At 40.7% G+C, this 23,303-nt stretch overlaps 1 protein-coding gene across 1 annotated transcript in view; it reads left to right on the top strand.

Moving 5' to 3' along the window:
• Positions 1 to 23,303, top strand: part of SNED1 (sushi, nidogen and EGF like domains 1) — a 290,708-nt gene that overhangs the window by 67,117 nt on the left and 200,288 nt on the right. Inside the window, exons 2-7 of the mRNA XM_077291025.1 lie at positions 9,247 to 9,534; positions 9,853 to 9,993; positions 13,912 to 14,074; positions 21,155 to 21,280; positions 21,426 to 21,539; positions 21,700 to 21,813. Of these exons, the coding sequence (XP_077147140.1) occupies positions 9,247 to 9,534; positions 9,853 to 9,993; positions 13,912 to 14,074; positions 21,155 to 21,280; positions 21,426 to 21,539; positions 21,700 to 21,813 (946 nt within the window). The remainder of the gene's footprint in view (positions 1 to 9,246; positions 9,535 to 9,852; positions 9,994 to 13,911; positions 14,075 to 21,154; positions 21,281 to 21,425; positions 21,540 to 21,699; positions 21,814 to 23,303) is intronic.

Raw genomic sequence — 23,303 nt, 5'->3', positions numbered from 1 at the left:
AACAAGTTTCTTGGGGATGTTGGATAGTGAGGAGATCAGGGTGGTGTAGTATGTCTTGTTTGGCGAGGTGAAGGGCAGAGTTATAGGTTCTTAACATAAATTTGAAGTGGATGAAGTCTTCTGGTGTGCGAGTTTTCCTCATAAGCGTTCAGCACTCCTAGAGCATCGCTGGAGAAGTTGAGTTTACGATGTGAGCCAGGGCTGTTTAACTCTGTGCTTGGAGGTTATGCGGGTGTGGGCCGCTACTTGGTCCAGGGTGCTTCTGAGAGTGTCATTGTAGTGATGTACAGCAAGATCAGGGCAGGAAAAAGAGGAGATTGGGGACAGTGATGAATGTAGGGAGTCTGAAAGTGTACGAGAGTTAATGGCTTGTAGATTTCAGAATGTGTGGTGGGTAAGAGTGTGCTTGGGGTGGGCGAGAAATTGTGAGCGCGAAGGAGAGAACGTTGTGGTCAGAGAGAGGAAGTGGTGAGTTATCTAGGTAGATTGAACAGAACCAGACAAAGACCAGGTCAAGGGTGTAACCGTCCTTGTGTGTTTCAGAGGTTGAGACCTGTGAGAGGCCGAGAGAAGTGGTTAGTGATAGAACCTGGGATGCAGATGTGGAAGTGGGGCTGTTAATGGGGATGTTGAAGTCTCCCAGTATAAGGGTTGGGAGTTCTGAGGACATGAAGTGCTGCAGCCAGGCTGAGAAGTGGTCAAGGAACTGTGTGGGCTATATATATATATATATATATATATATATATATATATATATCCGCTACTCTGAGGGGGAGGGGATGGAAGAGCCTGATGGTGTGGTCCTCAAAAGAAGGGAATAAGAGTGATGGACCTGGAAGGTGCATTGTGGGGACAGGAGTATGCCGACTCCACCGCCAGGTCTGTTTGTGGGTCTTGGGAAATGGGAGAATTGTAAGCCACGATGGAAAATGGCAGCAGGGGAGACAGTGTCAGAGTCCTGGATCCAGGTTTCAGTGAGGGCCAACTGATATTCAGTAAGAACAGTTCATTATAATATGTTGCAGGTGATATGCTGCAGATGAGACAGCAGACAGATGTGGTGATTTGATTACCATTCAGGCTGCTTGCTGACATAGAATGGAGTGAATACATACAGGGTGGATCAATGCAGAAGTTGACTGCTCTGCCGGTGTCTCTGCACTGGGGTGGAGTTATCGTGAACTTGGGTGATGCGACTACACACGGTTATGCTTCATGTTTGGAAGTGGTAAGCGATGTTGGAACACGGGACGACTCTCTTCCCACTTGTTTTGCGGCATGGAGACATGGGTCACTGTGTCTACCGGTTGCCAGGCAATGCATTACACTATCTTGCCTGGTGTTAGCTGGTGGGAATGTATACACCTTGCTGTGTAGGTGTGCAGGGACTGGCTCCCTGGACATAACTGGGAGGAATGCATCACCTGATTCTTTTCTTTTGATTTGAGCTGGCTATTTAAGGCCTACTACTATTCCAGGTCAGTGCTGTTTATTCAGTTCCCTTGCATAGGCTAGGTTCACATTTGCGTTGTGTGCCGCAGCGTCGGCGACGCAACGCACAACGCAAATGTAAACGCATGCACAACACAGCGTTTTGTGACGCATGCGTCCATTTTTGCATGGTTTTGGGCGCAGAAAAAACTGCAACTTGCTGCATCCTCTGCGCCCTGACGCATGCACCACAGTGATGCATGCGTCACAAAATGCAAGTGCAATGCATGTCCATGCGCCCCCCATGTTAAATATAGGGGCGCATGACGCATGCGGCCACGCTGCGGCGCCGAACGCTAATGTGAACGTAGCCATAGTGGTATTTTGACTGATTCCTGGTTGGTTTCTGGTTGATTTTCAGCAGTTGCTAATGGTCTTCTGATTCTTCTGCATTAGCTATTGTCCCGGGGTTTCCCTTTGGTTTTCATTTGGATTTAAAAAAAATGCGGCTGGTGAGTATAATTCTAGGGTCAGGGAACATAGATTGTTAGCATTACTCCAGCACTGAAATAAAAAAAAAAACCCTGAAGTGGTGCTTTAAGCAAGAGTTCTTCTTACCGGGTGCTGTTCTTTGGAATAGCATTGTTGACTACATTATTCTCAACAACGGGATCAGGATAAAAAAGAGTATTCAAATATGTGCTTTTTTGGCAAAGGATTCCTATTTCAAAGCATGCATTTCACATTTATGTCCTGCTAAAATATGATGCGTACATAACCTTAGATTACAGAAAGACGGGGTAAATCTGCCATAAAACAAACTATTAGTGGGGTTCTATAATCTTTTCTATTTGACCCAAAATACAAGTATTTAGTAAAATATCCATGTCAGGATTAATGATGGGTCTCCTTTGTTAATTTTCTATTTTAAAGAGAAGTTGTCCCAGTAAAAATGTTATCTGATCTGCAGGCAGAATGTTATAGAGCCGGAGGAGCTGATCAGATTGATTTAGATTTTTGTAGGAAAGTTTTAGTAGACCTTGCATTTTATTTTATATCCCTGCAATGTCTAGGATTATGATCCAGTGGGCAGTCCCATTCAGTGACTGACAGTCAGTGTATGACTGTGCCTGCAGTGATAGCTGTCAATCACTGAGCAGGACCATCCACTGGGTTCATATACATATAAACACCAGGGATTTCGATGTAAAATATCACACATACTTAATCTTTTCCAGTAAACATATATCTTTCTGCTCAGCTTCTCCTTCTCTATATCGTACTGTCCACAGATCACACTGAATATACAGCATGACAGGTTCCTTTTAAGATGAGTTTCAGAACTTCGTGTTTGGAAGGTCGGTGTCCTTCCAGATATGGTCTACCGGTGAGTAAACGCAGCAATGCCAGGGAAGATATCTAATCTACCAAATGTTTTTTATGGGTCAATCTTCCCTATTACCTGAGATAATATCAGGATTAGAGCGAATTAAGCGAATTTGGGCTCCGAATCTGATTTTTACATATTCAGGCCATATTCGAACACTATTCGTTCCGGATGTATGTCTTATGATCGACTCCGAACATATTCGGTAATTTCTACTCCCATTGACTATGACGTTCGGCTGTGTTCGATGAATATTGCAAAAACAATATTCAAATCTGATCGTCTTCGAAACCGAATCCAAACAAACTTGATCATTTCTAATCAAGATATCCAATTTGTTAGACTCTTAACTATTAGCTAAAGCCATGCTACTTTAAGTGAAAACAAATCGTTCCATTAAATGAAAGGATACTATGATTCTATTTATTTTAATGGAGTTTTTCTAATGCTGAAGTGCCATACAAGCTTTCCAAGCAGGAGAGCCCTCCACATAGCATTTTAGCAGTTTTGAGAAGCAAGACCACCAGCAAACAGTTTGTGTTAGGAGGATATCCTCTTCCAAATGTTCATGAAGCATCCTTTGTTCAGCCTGAAGATTTGGGGTAAAGTTTCCTAAAAGGACTATTTTATGTGAATCAATGAGTCACTAGTAATTGAAATAAGCTTAAATAGAGGTGAATTATATTTATAGGTAAATTGTTATTATGATTTCTATTCCAATTTCCATTTCGCAATAGGACATATTAAAAATATTAAAAAGAAGTGCAAACACTGTCTCCTTCCACATTCACTTACTATATAACCCATCTTTAGCAAACATCTTGGAAGCTTTAATAATGAGCCATATATCCCTGATTTTTACAAAATATGGGCTTAGGATAATCCATCATCCTGTAAAATAATAAGACTTCCATACTAAGTTACTTCCATATGGACATAGTGTAAAGGGCTACTCCTCTCAGCAAGAGAAACATGCCCTTGACATAACTCATGAGAATCCTTTGATGTTTACTAAGAACTCTAAGAAATGTACTATAGTAGGAGGACACCCACAGAGAGTAGTTCTTGGAAAACTGTACAGCTCCAGTATATACTGTGTTACATAAATGACCATTACATTAAAAGTACAATATCTAACAATATCTACTAACTAGCGATACTCGTGTATAGAAAGAGGCCTGGTAGAGGCCATTGGGCATTATATTTAGTCAGGTTACCCATTTCATTAACAGTGCCATCTACTGTGTGGCTACCTTTAAATTAAAGAAACATAAAATGAATCGCCACACGTAGATCGCATTGTTATGGGGGACGCTCATGGATTATGGCAATTTTAAAGGGGATTTACACGGACAGTCTTTGTGCTAACCACTCCAATTAGCAGGTTCCAGAGGAACACTTGATGTTCACCCTTTCAACCCAGGTACAGAGATTTAGTTTTTTTCTACAAAGGCCCCTTGATTACATCCATGGAGTAGCTGCTGGCCAGTGAAGTGAGTTGGCAGCAGGGTTGTAGACAGTCTGGGTTCAAATCAGAAGACCGGTAGCAGACAAAACTGGCATGCACGGATGAGGTCAGTGGGATGGCTGGGGTCAAAACCAGAGAGGAATAATTAAAGGCAAAATCAGTAGACTAACAACAGGTTAAGGCAGCTCCAAATCATAGCCACATATCTGATGAGGTAAGGGATCATTCAGACGTTAGTTTTTCACATACAAGTTCTAACCGTGTTTTTCACCTATTATAGTCTATTAGGCTGTTCACATACTCATGCACAATACGTAGACATGTCTGATTTTGAGCCAAGTCATGGATCAAACTCGTTAATGCAAGTTTATGGATGGGTCTGTGAAAAATATCAAACAGGAACTAGATGGTACCTGTGTGCCTTCTGTCTGCTGTCCACTTTTCACTGACTGATAGGAGAAACTTGAGAACCCTCCATTATTTTTTTTTGTTCTGCATACGAGAAAAACTGCTGAAACTTTGATAGTAAAAGCTGACACACTGATTGCAACACTGAAACATGTTTTCTTTTTGTTTTACTGCTCTTCTGTTCCAAAGTTATGCGCTCCAATAATAAAGCACCCTAAATGCAAATTTTACCCTTAACCAACTGGGCATATATCTAAGAACATCTGTGTGGGCTTTTGGTTCTTCTCCTATATGACGCTAGCTAATCAAAACATGGAGGCATCATAGAGGGGAAAAAGCAAATTCTCACAGAGAAGGTTACAGCCGCAGCCTGGCTCAGCTTGTTCTCCGGAGATGAGATTTGTCCCACATAAACACTTTAAAAATCTGTAGCTGCTGCTTTCAGTCTAACATTGGAACAGTGCAACACGGTAAATAGAGAAAAACTGTTCCAGAATCAGCAGATCAGCGGCAATGGGAGGACATACTCCATTTAAATAAAAATAAAATAAAATCTAGTGAAAGGTCTTTAAATGGTAAACGCCCTTCATCCTAAAGCAACCACTAGATGCATTCTATTTTTACATTGATCTGAGTCTCCATCTAGTGATGGCCAAACCCTGTAATAAATTCTCCCCACTGAGTTACATGCAACTTAGTTCACTTCAAATTTCACTTAGTTAAATTGAGAGAGTCTTGCCATAAAATGTCTGCTTGTAGCCCCAGCTTAAGGGTATGTGCAAACGTTGCGGATTCTCTGCGGATCCGCAGCGTTTTATGCAGTGCAGAAACTACGTCTACGTCCTCTACGTCTGGAGGAAAAAAGGTTTAAGCATAATAACAGACGCGGATTCTTTACTGTAAGAGCAGTGAGACTATGGAACTCTCTGCCATATGATGTTGTAATGAGTGACTCATTGCTTCAATTTAAGAGGGGACTGGATACCTTTCTGGAAAAGTATAATATTACAGGGTATATATATTAGATTCCTTGATAAGGCGTTGATCCAGGGAACTAGTCTGATTGCCGTATGTGGGGTCGGGAAGGAATTTTTTTCCCCATGGTGGAGCTTACTCTTACCACATGGGTTTTTTTTGCCTTCCCCTGGATCAACATGTTAGGGCATGTTAGGTTAGGCTATGGGTTGAACTAGATGGACTTAAAGTCTTCCTTCAACCTTAATAACTATGTAACTATGAAACGCTGCAGATCCGCAATTGATTTACAGTAGAATGTAAATCAATGAGAAAAAAAAAATGCTGTGCACACTTTGCGGAAAATCCGCTGCGGAAACGCTGCGTTTTAAAAGTAGCATGTCACTTCTTTTTTGTGAATCTGCAGCATTTTTGTACCCACTCCATTATAGAAAACCGCAGGGGTAAAAAAACGCAGCAAATCTGCAAGAAAACCGCAGCAAAAATGCACAAAAAAACGCTGCGGATCCGCACAAAAAACTGCAGGTGCGTTTTCTGCCAGGAGAGACCGAATCCGCACCAGAAATTCCTAAGCCTAATCCGCAACGTGTGCACATAGTCTAAGGCTATGTGCACACGTCAGGATTTCTAGCAGAAATTTTCCTGACAAAAACCGGACATTTCTGCCAGAAATCCGCATGCATTTTTTTTTGCGTTTTTTTTCATGCGTTTTTGATGCGTTTTTTTTGTGCTTTTTTTCCAAATGTATAGAATTGCGGAAAAAACGCAGAAAATATGCAAAATTAATGAACATGCTGTTTTTTTTACCGCGATGCGTTTTTTTTCGCGGAAAAAAAAACGCACCATGTGCACAAAACATCCAGAATGCATTCTAAATGATAGGATGCATAATGTATGCGTTTTTAATGAGTTTTTATAGCGTAGTGTTTTTATCACGAAAAAACGCAAAAAAAACCTGAACGTGTGCACATACCCTAAGGGTGAGATGAGATAGTGTTGCTGAATGCATGCTACTCATCTACGGTGGCTAATAGCCACACTATTTTGGCAGTAAATCATATGGCCATTGGACATGATGAGTAGGCGTCATTTAGCAGCACACGTTCAGGCATGCAATCTGATTTTATCCCAGTGGTGTTTTCTCATCTAGACAGCCCATTTTTCAACTAAACCTCCATAATCGGCTGCTGAAGGCCATGCATTCCCCCTGTTGTGGCCAATGAAGGAGAAATGAAGCGCTACACTGGCCATGTGAATGAATCGCTGACCAGTATAATACAAGCATGTAATGGTTTGTTAGAGATTCATCATGATTTGGTGGTAGGTGGTGATAAATCATAGGAAGTGCTCTTATGTCAAGGACGTAACATTGACCTGTTCCACTACAAGAACTTGGGAGACTTGGATTGAAGGTCTAACATTTTATGCACTCATGGACTTGCACTTTTCTATTTCTCTGTTTGCCCTTGGATAGAAAGAGCTTGCGTTGCATTTAATTCTAGGTTTTTACACTGAGAAAATTGACTCTGCAGTTTTAATGGTGAGATTGCTCTCCAGTATGTCACTGATAATGTCCCAAAACGCTGACTTTTATTACTGTCAGATGAAAGATTCAGATCTCTGCTAAATACATGCAGCTGTATGGGGGAAGGGGAGCTAAAGGTACTTTTAAACATAAACATGAGCAAATCATCTTGCTGAGTCTGTACCTTTAAAGACCGCTTTCCCACCAATCTGAGTGTGAATAACCAGACCATGCCTAAGGGAAGCACAATGAGTGTGCTGGGGCATCATGTAAATATTAATGTTAGCTGTCTGAGGCCGACCTCACGTAACCCCATGGTGTCAGAGCCATGGAAATCTGGGAATGGTTAATCAAGGTCAGAAGGAATGAGTAAAGATTAAATTGTTTACATGATAGAGACGGCATGGTATATAATATTTGTTTATTCAAATAAAAGGAGGGGGGATCCCGCTGAGTATACAGATCTCTGTGACTTATTAGGCTCTTCCTCCCGTTACAGAAAAATCTCTGGTCATAAAATTTTTGCAAACAGCGATTGTAATGTGCAGACGAGCATCAAAGTAATGTGTGGTTCGTTATGTTCTAGGGGTTCTGTACTCAGGGTAAGTTCTTGGGCTGCCCTCTGTTATAAAGAAGAGTTCCCATGAGTCGAGGGTATGGCTGGATTACATTATCCACGCAGAACTCTCCCAAGAAGGACAACATGTAACCTCACTTAACTGAATGCAGAAAACAAGAATCTTTTCTATTTTTAATGATTATATGTTTCTAATGATTGGGTTATTCTGTGCTCATCTCCCACAACAAGCTAAATCTGCTTCTATTGCACAAAGTGACTGCAGACCTGTAGTTTTGGACCAGTACGTCCATCACATAGACTTAAATCTAATGGCTGGGTGCATGTGTTACCTGCTGTACCATTCTACTACTTCTGGCCCTGGTCTTGTGACCAGGGGAATGAGCCAGGAACAATACCCTGTTTTACTGATTTGGGGTTTCCTAGTGAGCCCACATCAATCTAAGGGTAGGGTCACACAACTGTTTTTTTTACACTTCCAAGAAAAATGGTCCAATTATCAGACTTGGATCAAAGTTTGATCAGGGTGGCATCAGTTTTTCTTAGATGTGGAGAGGAAAACAAAAAAGTTTCTACACCTTCTGCATTCTGTCAGTCCCTGAAAATCAAACCACACTCTGATATCATCTGAGTGCGGTCCGATTTTCTTTTTTCATGGACCCGCATTGCGATTTTGATGCGACACTAGGATCAAAATCGAACATATCGCACAACTAAGTCGAAGGAAAAAAATCGAACATGTGTTCCGCCCCATAGAATATCATAGGTACGAGTGCTAGCCATGAAAACTATGATAGTATTCATACGAAAAAAAATCGGTCGTGTGCCCAAGCCCTAATAGTTATTATTTATCTCGTGAATGTGTTTAGGTTAGAGAACACCTTTATTGCATTTTCCCACAGAAGTACATTTGTCTACCAGTTCTCAATGTATGATCTCTGTGGACCCCCAACACAGTTTGATTGGACTGCGGTCGAACATCTCCCTACCACATCATTGAAATGCTATAGGTATCACAGAGATAGCCAAGCATATGTTATAATATGCTATATCCATAGCAGAATATGTATAATTATATGATGTATCCAAGAAAAGGCACTCTAGCGTAATTTCTTTAGCTCGTTTAGTGGCCATTTCATTGGGTGGGAGAGATGGAGCCTATAATTTCTCGGTCGCTTCTTTGGGGGACACTGGAGACCATGGGTGTACGCTGCTGCCGCCAAATGCTGAAATTAAGAATTGCAACTAATAAAAAAGTGATCTCCTTCCCACCAGGCTACACCGCCTACTGTCAATCAAGCTATTCAGTTTACCTTAGTGTCACTAGGAGGCGGACAGGGGTCTGGAGCTCTAGACCAGTTTCCTCCAAAAGTTGAAGTTATGCTGAGATCAGATGTACCTCTTTATAAAGTGTATAAAGTGAATGTTTCTAACTGTAGCCTGTAATGTGTGTGTTTTTTGGTTTTGATTTATAGGTAAATAATAATGGGGTTGTATCTTTCCTTCGGGAGGTGTCTCAGTTTACTCCTGTGGCATTTCCTATTTCTGGTGACCGCAGAGTTGTGGCAGCATTTTGGGCTGATGTCGATAACCGTAGAGGTGGTGATGTATTCTATCAGGAGACTGAGGACCCGAGTGTCTTGAGACGTGCCAACCATGATGTACATACTTACTTTCCTGAATTACCTGATTTCAATGCCACCTGGGTCTTCATTGCAACTTGGTACCGAGTCACTTTTTATGGTGGAGATTCCAGTTCACCAGTGAGTACATTATGTTAATAAATGTTTACTTTACTTGTAATAAGTCTCTCTGAAGGATGGTGCTGAGTGAGGATGCGGGTGCTCCTGAAATTTTAATATTTTAATGCCTCTTCAGTCTAATATATACATGGACTATTAAATGCAGGAATATGTGTCAGAAAGTGTCCATTTGTTCAGTCAGAATGCTGCCTGATTGTCCATATTCTAGAATTTGTCATATTTGCCATGTCAGTGAGATTTATTGCATTAATTTTTTTGCTTTGCAGTTAGAGCCTCAGGTAAATTATGCGCCTGAACAATGGTATTCTGATTTTACAGGTCAACAGCTTCCAGATTGTCTTGATTACAGATGGACTTCGAGCCTTCACTATCTTCAACTATGAGACAATACAATGGACCACAGGTCGACATGCAAGCAGTGGAGGGGACAGTTTGGGTAGAGGTGGCATTGCTGCCCAGGTACGGTACTTTATCAGCATACCCCCTGCATACATTGTAGGGGAAATTTATCAATGGGTTTGGGATCCTTTTCTGCCATACAAAATGCAATTTTGATGTAGACATATTTTCAGTAAAATTTATGAAAAACTTCTTGCTCATCTGACCACCTTTGAAAAGTTTGAGGGTTTAAAATGGATCCGGTGGAGCCACCATTGGTTCAACATCTTAAACGTTCCAGAAATTGGAGCAAATTGTGGCTGATAAAGCAGGTCTAGATTTTCTTGCTGAAAACTTGCCACTCATATACAGGTGCTTCTCACAAAATTAGAATATCATCAAAAAGTTAATTTATTTCAGTTCTTCAATACAAAAGTTGAAACTCATATATTATATAGAGTCATTAAAGAGTGATCTATTTCAAGTGTTTATTTCTGTTAATATCGATGATTATGGCTTACAGCCAATGAAAACCCAAGTCATTATCTCAGTAAATTAGAATACTTTACAACACCAGTTTGAAAAATTATTTTAAAATATGAAATGTTGGCCTACTGTAAAGGCTTCCTAAGCATTTAAAAAGGTCCCTTAGTCTGTTTCAGTTGGCTCCACAATCATGGGGAAGACTGCTGACTTGACAGATATCCAGAAGGCAGTCATTGGCACACTCCACAAGCAGGGTAAGCCACAAAAGGTAATTGCTAAAGAAGCTGGATGTTCACAGAGTGCTGTATCCAAGCATATTAATGGAAACTTGAGTGGAAGGAAAAAGTGTGGTAGAAAAAGGTGCACAAGCAACTGGGATAACCACAGCCTTGAAAGGATTGTTAAGAAAAGGCCATTCAAAAATTTGGGGGAGATTTATAAGGAGCCGACTGTTGCTGGCGTCATTGCTTCAAGAGCCACCACACACACAGACGTATCCAGGACATGGGCTACAAGTGTCACATTCCTTGTGTCAAGCCACTCATGACCAATAGACAATGACAGAAGCGTCTTACCTGGGCCAAGGAGAAAAAGAACTGGACTGTTGCTCAGTGGTCCAAGACGGTGTTTTCAGATGAAAGTAAATGTTGCATTTCATTTGGAAATCAAGGTGCCAGAGTCTGGAGGAAGAGTGGAGAGGCCACAATCCAAGCTGCTTGAGGTCTTGTGTGAAGTTTCCACAATCAGTGATGGTTTGGGGAACCATGTCATCTGCTGGTGTAGGTCCACTGTGTTTTATCAAGACCAAAGTCAGCGCAGCTGTCAACCAGAAAATTTTAGAGCACTTCATGCTTCCCTCTCCCGACAAGCTTTTTGGAGATGGAAATTTCATTCTCCAGCAGGACTTGGCACCTGTCCACACTGACAAAAGTACCAATACCTGGTTTAAAAACCACAGTATCACTGTGCTTGATTGGCCAGCAAACTCGCCTGACCTTAATCCCATAAAGAATCTAAGGGGTATTGTCAGGAGGAAGATGAGAAACACCAGACCCAACAATGCAGACGAGCTGAAGGCTGCTATCAAAGCAACCTGGGCTCCCATAAAACCTCAGCAGTGCCACAGGCTGATTGCCTCCATGCCACACTGCTTTGATGCAAAAGGAACCCCGACCAAGTATTGTGAGTGCATTTACTGAACATACATTTCAGTAGGCCAACATTTATTATTTTAAAATAATTTTTCAAACTGGTGTTGTAAAGTATTCTAATTTACTGAGATAATGACTTTTGGTTTTTATTGGCTGTAAGCCATAATCATCAACATTAACAGAAATAAACACTTGAAATAGATAACTCTCTTTATAATGACTGTATATAATTTGAGTTTCACTTTTTGTATTGAAGAACTGAAATAAATTATGTTTTTGATGATATTCTAAGTTTGTGAGACGTACCTGTAGGTGTTTCGATATACTCTATTCCAAAGATCTTCAAACCTGTGTGGGTAGGACATCATCAGTGTCAGTTTTTGTGGATGTGGACACCAGTGTTTCTATCTACTGACATCAAGAAGAAAGTTGAATGGTTACAAAAGATATTGCAAATCTGTTTACGGTTTCCTATTTTGTTGGCGTTTCGAACACCAGAAAATACTTGTCTTTCATCAGTGATATACATTGGGAAGGTTTTTCAATGTATATGTCTATACGCCTATTGTCATACATTGGCATACCTTTTCCGTAGGATCCCATTGCAAGAGAACATTGGCTGAATGGAGCCCTATGTATACATTGAACATATATGTTGGAAGCTTTTTCTGGCATATACCATATAGGCTTAGAGGCAGTGTGCAGTGATCTGAAGGGTTATTAGAAGAAGGGCCACGTGGAGCTTTCATAGTGGGAAAATTCTTGATGTAGTAGTCAGTAAAGTTTTCAGAGTACCGTATATACTCGAGTATAAGCCGACCCGAGTATAAGCCGACCCCCCTAATTTTGCCACAAAAAACTGGGAAAACTTATTGACTCGAGTATAAGCCTAGGGTGGAAAATGCAGCAGCTACCGGTGAATTTCAAAAATAAAAATAGATGCTCCATACTGTTCATTATGGCCTTATAGATGCTCCATATAAAGCTGTGCCACATATATAATGCTCTGCACCGTTCATTATGGCCCCATAGATGCTCCACATAAAGCTGTGCCATATATAATGCTCTGCACTGGTCATTATGGTCCCATAGATGCTCCACATAAAGCTGTGCCATATATAATGCTCTGCACCATTCATTATGGCCCCATAGATGCTCCACATAAAGCTGTGCCATATATAATGCTCTGCACCGTTCATTATGGCCCCATAGATGCTCCATAGAAAGCTGTGCCATATATAATGCTCTGCACCGTTCAGTATGGCCCATAGATGCTCCACAGAAAGCTGTGCCATATATAATGCTCTGCACCGGTCATTATGGTCCCATAGATGCTCCACATAAAGCTGTGCCATATATAATGCTCTGCACCGTTCAGTATGGCCCCATAGATGCTCCATATAAATCTGTGCAATATATAATGCTGCTGCTGCAATAAAAAAAAAATGACATACTCACCTCTCTTGCTGCCCTCAGCTCCTCAGCGTCCCGTCTCGGCGTCTCTCCGCACTGACTGTTCAGGCAGAGGGCGGCGCGCACACTAGTACGTCATCGCGCCCTCTGACCTGAACAGTCAGAGCAAGAGGACGCGGAAGACAGAGCGGCGCCCGGCGTGTGGAACGCGGACAGGTAACTATGACAAACTTACCTGCTCCCAGCGTCCCTGGCTCCTTATCCCGGACAGCTGGTCTCCGGGTGCCGCAGCCTCTTCCTCTGTCAGCGGTCACCATTACCGTCATTAGAGGAATGAATATGCGGCTCCACCCCTATGGGAGTGGAGTCCATATTCATAACTTTAATGAGCGGTCCCACGTGACCGCTGAACAGGGGAAGAGCTGCGGCACCGAAGACCGTGGGACGGGCAGGGGGAGCGCCAGGAGTGCCGGTCCTCTCTCACCCGCCGACCCCACCGCCGATCATGACTCGAGTATAAGCTGAGAGGGGCAATTTCAGCCCAAAAATTTGGGCTGAAAATCTCGGCTTATACTCGAGTATATACGGTATTGTACTTTTCTACATTCTGCTGACAGCAGACTGGGATAAAGAATTGTTTTATGATTTCAGTTTTTGTGAGAGGATGAGGTCCTATATGATAGGTAAATAAAAATTTTAATTCAACTACTCTAGAAATTTAGTGCAAGAAAGACCAGATAGGCAGTCATACAACCAGGAAGCCAATATCTAACGCTTTAATATAGCTAATATAATTGATTGATAGAAACCATAAATCTGGTATTGGGAGAAAGCTTTAATCTGGTATTGGGAGAAAGCTTTAATGTGGTGAATTTCCAAGCTGAGATCCCGCTTGTTTTTCCCTGATTTATTTATTGTAGCTCTTATTTGACACGCCTTTGTCTCCTAGGCAGGCTTCAATGCAGGAGATGGCTGGAGGTACTTTAATATTCCAGGTTCTCGCACAGATGACATTGCAGGGATTGCGAACACCACTAACGTAGGAATTCCTGGACGATGGGTTTTTCGCATCGACAACAACCACGTGCAAGTTGGGGGATGCAGTAATGCAAGTACGTGGCACCAGAACAGAGGCTTTTAGTCAGGCCTAAGCCTTCTCCGTAAAACAATTTTGTAATAGTATTGCACATCAACAGATGTTTGTGCCGGTTTGCCTTTTGTCTGCTACTGTTACCTGGTGACCAGAACAACTGTGATACATTACATTCCTGCCCTTTTTGTAATTGTTTAATATTTATTCTATGATTCTACTCGATCAATTCACCTTGAAAAAAGGGGGTGGTTCACCAAGATTGGTGTTTTTACAAAAGTTGCAAAGTTTTGAGCACTTAAGCATTGCACCACATTTTTCAACTTTTACATGACAGTTTTCTGACGTAAATTTTTTATGAATTACTCCCTAAGTCATTGAGTTTTCTTTTTTTCTTTTTTCAATTTTGTTTCTCAGAGAGCTAGTTGATTACCATTATGAAATTGCATCTTTAATACATTTTCCTTAAAGCACCACTCCAACCTTTTTTATCCCATTGTTAAGGATCAGGTATGTAAGTGTAATGCATGTAGTTAAATGGTCACCAATCGGCATCTGCATCTGTTTTTAACCCCACTCTGGGTGCTTTGGCACCATATAGTGGCTTCTGTAAGCCACCGGATCATTGTGTTCTGGAAGTCACTTTTTTCTATACAAGTCAATGGGACTCGAAGCGAGACTACGAAGCCTTTTTCTGAATTCCCATTGAGATGCAATGAGAAGATTTTAAAAAGTGTCCTCCGCTTCATACAGCAAGCATTGTGTGATTTAGTATGTCACAACTCCAGTCACGTGGTGTCGAAGTGGAGCTGAAGATGGCTACTGGTGAGTATGAGACTACATGCCTAACGTTCACATATGTAATCACTAACTGGAATTAAAAACAAAAATCCTGGGATGGTGCTTTAAAGCAAACCTGTCAGCGGGATTTTGCTAGGTAAACTGCTGGCATTGTCATGTTGCCACTGTTGCACTGATTAAAATGATACCAGGGGTGAATTAATCTGTCCTGTAGTTCTTGTGTAATCAGTGTTAGAAGTTTTCAGTTAATGATATGTTCCTGCTTCAGGATGGGACTGTAGGAAGGGTCTTATGATCCTGCTCTAAGCTAGAGAAACCAAGGAAGGACCGGCCCACAGGCCGCCCTGAAGCACAAACATGTTCCTCATCATAGAGACAGACTGTTTGTGCTTCGGGGCAGCCTGTGGGCAGGTCTCTCCTTGGTTTCTCTGGCTTAGAGCAGGCAGATAAGACTCGGCTACAGTCTTTCCCCAGAGCACGGGCATATCATTAGCTGAAAAATTGTAACACTGATTACACAAGAACCACAAGATGGATTTCTTCACCCCAGGTTTCCTTTTCATTGGTTTAACACTGCCAACCTGACCTTGCCTGTAGTTTACTTAACAAAATCCTGCTCACAGGTTAATTTTAATGGTTTGGGCATGGCAAGGGATGTAGAGATCTAGGGATCATGTGTAAATGAGAGGAGTTCCTTTTTAGTAGTCTGGACAATGCTGAGACACAATTACTGGAGGAGTTTTAAAGGGCTTTTCCTATGTTAAAATGTAATGGCATATTGCTAGTATATGCCATTCCTTTATGAATGGTGGGAGTCTGACATCTGAACCCACCACGCTCCTGAGTGAAAAGGGGACACAGACCTGGATTAGCAATGCATCCTCTTCTACCATATATTTTCCCAGTACAACGCAGCATTGAATCAACTTAATTCTGAGGATCAGAGGGTGCCCTAGAGGACAGACTCCCACGGATCATGCTATTGATATGCCGTCACTTTACAAGATGGGAAAAATAGAAATTGAGTTGGAATATCACTCAACTTTCCCATTCACAGGAAGAACTAAATACCCCCTTTAACAATATGAGAGGAAAGAAGAACTATGGTTACTGTTGATTTGTTTAGTTTGGAAGGGAAATTCTGAGGTTGATTTGAGTTAATAACTAAATGAGGATTGCCTGCACTCTCCTGGAAGAAATTCTATAATATGTTAAGCTTTGCTTTATTTCATTTTGACATTTATATTTTAAAAACAACATTCATAATGTGGGTCAGTGTAAATGATATTCTCCCACATTAAATAAACCCTTCAGGAAGTGCAACTTCTAGGCAGATTAAAATGGTTGACACGGAACTGAGCTACATTCAAACAATTTATTAGCTGCAAAGTAGAATAGAGGAAGCCTTATACAGCCCCAGAACAGCAGTGTGACATGCCAGGTTAAAAACTTGCTAATCCTTAAAATGCCAACACATCTGGGCAACACATTACTGCCCATTGAAATGGAGTGTTGTGTTCCATTGTTGGGAGAACTGGAACCCACCAATGGGCAAATATTGACTCCCGCCCAAGCCAAGGAACCGGCTTCTGTATGAAAATATTTGACTTTGAATTCAAGGAAAAACAAATATACGTACAAGAAACAAAGCGCCCTTTCTCTGCTGGCATTGTATAACCCAGAATTAGAAGAATCAGATTTTATAATGATGTATGAATTCTCAGTTTTCAACTGTTTTCAACCGAAAAAGTTATATCTAGCTTGTGCATTGAAATGTTCCTCGGAGCAAGCATAGCAGTTATGGAAGGGACAACTGGCAGTGTGGGATTTATCAATAACCCCCATTGTGGTGTAAAATACAGTGAAAATGGATAAACAGAAACTTAAGTGGTTCAGATCACAGTGAAGTCATCGATTTTTGGCCAATGTGAAATGCCCCCCAATATATGTGATTAATAACTAGACATGTTGAAAACCCAAAAAACTATTTGATTACTTTCATTGTTTGTAAAAAATTTACGGCATGTTTTGTGATTTTTTTTTTCTATATACTCTCACTGTCCCGATGTATGCCAATTGTAGAAGGGAAGTGCTCCAAAATGTATATCTTTACGTAGAGATGTGTTTAGTGATATATAATTCCCCCACATTTGCTCAGTAGCCCCCTCCTCAAGCTGGTATATCAGGTTTCATTTAGGACTTAGGGAATGTACCTTTGCCAGTGGACAATAGACTTGTGACCTCAACCCCACACACCTGGGGCTGGACACACCTGTTCTAGCTGGACATAAAAGGCACAAGACACATGTGCTCTGCCTCTTTTGCCTCTTTTGCATTGCCTGGAATGATGATGGACCCACATGGCTTAAGTATACTCTGTATCTCCTTTTCTTAATAGGGCCAGTACTATTCATTAGGCTTAGCTAGCCATAGGTGGGAGGGCTGATATTGTATGTTTGATTTGGGTAATCGGGCAGTTAATTGTGGGTTTTTATATTGTGTGATATTGTTGTGATATTACTGGTTATTGTGGGTTATTACTGTGTGATATTGTTGGGATATCACTGTATACTGTAGTGATAGTACTGTATTAGAGTTGTATATCTGTATATTTGTATGTATATATATATATATATATATATATATATATATATATATATATTTGCCAGCTTGGGTATAAATATATATGTATGTTATAGACTGCAGACTTGTGTGTGTAATAAATACCCTTTATTGTTACACTGTTTTGTCTCAGTTAGTATATAGCATAAGGAAAAGATAACGTTGAGGCGTATTAAGTGGATATTAATTATTAATAGCCAAGTTCGGCAATAATAGTTAATATCGGACTTCAATAGAGGTGTAGGGAGAGTTCCTCTTTTGGTATCCATATGTTTCAGTATTATTAGGGGGAGATCCCTCTCCTTTAACAATGGCGAGCCAGCCAGCCAGGAGGAGACTGTAATAAAACCCAATGCCACTTCGTCTTGTCATTTTCCTCCTGGTCATTATTTTATATATATTGGACTGTTTATCATCTGCAGGAGGACCAAAAGACTGGACACCCAACTGCACGGAAGTCAGGCTGAGCACCATTAACTCAGCCGCTGAAGGGTGTTAAGGACATAAGAAAAATCCAGTCCTTTACCCCGAATCCAATATATATATATTGTATATAATGATGTTATATTCATTGTCGGGTTACTGTGTAGTAATTCCATATGTGTGCATATAGACACTTTAGGTGTAAGTCCAGGTCTACCTGTACATTGACATGCTCAGTAAGTGTGTTCATGTGAAGGTGTTCATGCGTTTACAGCCAATAGAAAACTCCAACTGTACGTGGATAAATGATCTTCATGTGCATTATGGATCAGTAGCAGCCATGCTATTTTAGCTTAAGTCTCTATATGCATTATGGAATTGTAATATATATGTTTTGTGTGAATGGGGAAAAAGAGTGAGGTTCTCTAGAGACAGGTCCCCACAGCTTCTACAGTAAGTTATTTGCCACTTTAACCCTAGCAGTGGTGAAGTTCGTAAGGGATGGATTGAATGTCGGTTAGAATTAGACAGTGTTCTTCCCGCAGTCTACTTAGGTATTGTGACATCACTCCCTACTCCAGAAATTCTGACCTGCCTAGTAAAGATCTGCGTATCCATCTATGGAGGAACCTCATCAACTATCTTCAATCAAGGATAAAGGAGAAGTGCCTGATGGAAGTCGTGTCTGATGCATGTCTGATGAAAGTGAAGTCGTGCCTGATGGAAGTTGTGCCTGATGGAAGTCGTGCCTCCGCTACAAAAATGCCATGAGGCCCATCTACAGACTGACACCCAGCAGTCTCAACAAGCCAGATATACTCAAAATAGAGTAACGTGAAGTCTGGCAGGGTGAAGGGTATGCACAGCATGACGCTGGCTGACCTATGGACTGTAAGGGTGAAGCCATTCCAGAGTCTGACCAGTAAGACGACATTGGTATAGGCCGACACCTGAAAACTGGTAACGACATGACCACAGAGATTATACATCAAAAAGACTTTGATAACAAAAGACTTTGATTTTGACAACAAAAAGACTTAGATTTAGATCCAAGAAAGAAGAAGGTGTACTCTGTGGATAAAGATGTGGGTTACGGTGAACAGCAGGGAAGAGCTGATGGCCGTGTGGATGATGTCTAGGTGCCTAAGTGCAGAATTATGCTTCATTCCATCCTGAACTGTCACTAGTTATAAATGGGGTTGAGTAGGCAAATAAATCCCAGCACAAAACGTCCCTCAAATTTCATTGTCATGTTCTCGACAACAGGCGGAATGTAGAAGGGAAGAGCTCCAAAATGTATATCTTTACGCAGAGATGTGTTTAGTGATATATAATTCCCCCAGATGTGCTCAGTAGCCCCCTCCTCAAGATGGTATATCAGGTTTCATTTAGGACTTAGGGAATGTACCTTTGCCAGTGGACAATAGACTTGTGACCTCATCCCCACACACCTGGGGCTGGACACACCTCTTCTAGCTGGACATAAAAGGCACAAAACACATGTGCTCTGCCTCTTTTGCATTGCCTGGAATGATGATGGACCCACATGGTTTAAGTATACTCTGTATCCCCTTTTCTTAATAGGCCCAGTACTATTCATTAGGGTTAGCTAGCAATAGGTGGGAGGGCTGATATTGTATGTGTGATTTGGGTAATCGGGCAGTTAATTGTGGGTTTTTATATTGTGTGATGTTGTGATATTACTGGTTATTGTGGGTTATTACTGTGATATTGTTGGGATATCACTGTTTACTGTAGTGATAGTACTGTATTAGAGTTGTATATCTGTATATTTGTGTATATATATATTTATAGTCGCCAGCTTGGGTATAAATATATATGTATGTTATAGACTGCAGACTTGTGTGTGTGTGTGTAATAAATACCCTTTATTTTTACACTGTTTTGTCTCAGTTAGTATATAGCATAAGGAAAAGATAACGTTGAGGCATATTAAGTGGATATTAATTATTAATAGCCAAGTTCGGCGATAATAGTTATAGTATAGCCGTAGTATATAGCACAGCCCCATAGTATATAGCACAGCGACGTAGTATATAGCACCGCCTACGTAGTATATAGCACAGCTACGTAGTAATGCCTTGCGGCAATAACCTGTAATCATGTAGCGGTCTCGCGAGACCGCTACGTGATCTCAAGTCATTGCCACAATGCATTGTTGGGACCGGAGCGCCGCGAGGAGCGGGAAAGTCTGCCGCGGACTCCGGAAGGTGAAAATATAATGTTTTTTTAAAATTATTTTTAACATTATATATTTTTACTATTGATGCTGCATAGGCAGCATCAATAGTAAAAAGTGAAGCAGTGTTTAAATCCCGCCCCAATATCGCTGATTGGTCGCGACCAATCAGCGACCCGGGATTTCCGTGACAGACAAACAGACGGAAGTGCCCCTTAGACAATTATATATATATATATATATATATATATATATATATATATATATATATATATATATATATATATATATATATATATATATGATACATCCTCGGCAAAGGTCATGCTATCGGAAAGAACTTTCAAGCCATAGTCAGGTATATGAATGAATACAAATGCTCAAAATAAATTAAACTTACTTACCCATAGTATGCCTGGACAGCAAACAATCCTCTCCTTGCAGCCCCTGACCCGCATTTCGTATGGCTGCTTTCTCAGCCCTGCGCCTCTTGCATGTTTTTCCTTGTCTTTTCTTTATATATAAACCTTGATAGTTTGTCGTATAGTTATTTTATTATTCATTTCTTTTCTAATAAAGTTACATTATCATTTTTATCTTTTTGGTGGTTTATGACTACTTTAATTGGTTGCAGTTTGTTCTTTTCTTTTATAATAAAGTTGCATATGCCACATTGTATGTTTTTGTTTTTTTTTAATGGAAATCTATGGACAACTTTTTCCCCTGTGTCCTGTACAGAGCGATATTTTTAAGCCTTCAATCAGAGATTCTTACCTAACTGTACCTATGATAGAAGACCTTAAAGTTTTATGTCCACGGCTCATCAATAGACCAATTTCTCTTTATGGTAACAGACTGGTCAGTTGCTCTAATGTGCACTGATTCTTGCTAAATGTATGGGATTAAACTATACACTGTTTGCTTTATAATAAGAAACATATTGGTCTGCAAAGGAGCTGTAGACACATTACTGTAGGATCCTTTAAGTTATGACTATTTTTTTTATTTTAGATGCCTTTGAGCAATACAAATTGACTTTTATGGGTTTTCTTTCAGCCTCTGTTTGCTGGACTTTGCGCCCCTGTCGCAATGGGGGCAGATGTATAGATGACTGTGTTACTGGGAACCCTTCATACACATGTTCCTGTCTAAGCGGCTTCACCGGAAAACACTGCCAGATTGGTAACAGATGTCACCATCTTGATTCTTTGATAATATTTTTTCATTTGTAACGCTCACTACAAAATGAATCATAACTATATAATAAATCTACAAAAAGACTGTACTTATCTTCCACATTCTTCGGTTTGTCCAATCTATCTTGCAGATATGGGAAGATGCTTCTCACAGCCATGTCAGAATGGTGGCACCTGTGTGGAGAAACCCAGATCCTTCTCATGTATATGTTCAATAGACTTTACTGGACCATTGTGCGAGACCGGTAATTCAGAACTGGTTCTTTAGTTAAAGACATGTTCCACACTGTATCTTAGAGCTGTTACCTTTCTAGATATCCTTTCTATGTAGTAGTGCTTTTCTTATTCTTCTGACATTAAAGGGATTTATGGCAGTTTAGTTCCTGCCTGTTGTTTTTATCCTAGAGGTATCGCCCTGCACTGGCAAAGAATGCTGGAATGGAGGAGTCTGCCATGTTTACAATAGGATTGCAGTGTGTCAGTGTCACCCGAGATATACAGGCGAGCAGTGTGAGACAGGTAAGCAAAGTGAAGCGGTCAATGAGCAGTGCTATATTAATGTTACCATAGAACATGATAGACAACGACTTGGGGGGAATCCTTGTTGGGTTAACTGATTGGCGCTGTTACATAATGGTTTACACTATTCTAATATTTAGCCATACTAGCTTTATTTTGCTATAATTTATTACAAATCTTTAAAAGATGCAAAATCCTGCTAGTAGAATCTTGTTTCTATGAAAACAAAATGTTCTAGACTACAGATATAGAAAATAGTGATGAGCGAGTATACTCGTTATTCGAGATTTCCCAAGCTTGTTCGCGTGGTCTCCCGAGTATTTGGGAGAGCTCGGAGAATTTGTTTATGTCGACTGCCTGATTTGCAGCTGCTAGACAGCTTGAATACATGTGGGGATTCCCTAACAAACAGGCAGCCCCCACATGTATTCAAGCTGAATGTAGGTGAAACATGTCTAGGAGCATTGTATCTGATTTTCAGACGTGATTGATTGTGATTTACCTATGCAATCCATATGAGACTAAACTAGTTTGGTATTAACCACTGAAAGAAATATTGGTGTATATATATATATATATATATATATATATATATATATATATATATATATATATATATATATATATATATATATATACAGTACAGACCAGACACCTTCTCATTTAAAGATTTTTCTGTATTTTCATGGCTATGAAAATTGTACATACACACTGAAGGCATCAAAACTGTGAATTAACACATGTGGAATTATATGCTTAACAAAAACGTGTGAAACAACTGAAATTATGTCTTATATTCTAGGTTCTTCAAAGTAGCCACCTTTTGCTTTGATGACTGCTTTGCACACTCTTGGCATTCTTTTGATGAGCTTCAAGAGGTAGTCACTGGGAATGGTCTTCCAACAATCTTGAAAGAGTTCCCAGAGATGTTTAGCACTTGTTCGCCCTTTTGCCTTCACTCTGTGGTCCAGCTCACCCCAAACCATCTCGATTGGGTACAGGTCTCCTCCATGCTTCATGGTGGGAACCAGGCATGTAGAGTCCATCCGTTCACCTTTTCTGCGTCGCACAAAGACACGGTGGTTGGAACCAAAGATCTAAAATTTGGACTCATCAGACCAAAGCACAGATTTCCACTGGTCTAATGTCCATTCCTTGTGTTTTTTAGCCCAAACAAGTCTCTTCTGCTTGTTGCCTGTCCTTAGCAGTGGTTTCCTAGCAGCTATTTTACCATGAAGGCCTGCTGCACAAAGTCTCCTCTTAACAGTTGTTGTAGAGATGTGTCTGCTGTGTGTGGCAATGACCTGGTCTCTAATCTGAGCTTCTGTTAAGCTGCAATTTCTGAGGCTGGTGACTCGGATAAACTTATCCTCAGAAGCAGAGGTGACTCTTGGTCTTCCTTTCCTGGGGCGGTCCTCAAGTGAGCCAGTTTCTTTGTAGCGCTTGATGGTTTTTGCCACTTCACTTGGGGACACTTTAAAAGTTTTCCC

The sequence above is a fragment of the Ranitomeya variabilis genome, chromosome 2 (assembly GCF_051348905.1).
Source record: "Ranitomeya variabilis isolate aRanVar5 chromosome 2, aRanVar5.hap1, whole genome shotgun sequence".
NCBI classification, from domain to species: Eukaryota; Metazoa; Chordata; class Amphibia; order Anura; family Dendrobatidae; genus Ranitomeya; species Ranitomeya variabilis.
This window is presented reverse-complemented; position numbering and strand designations above follow the sequence as displayed.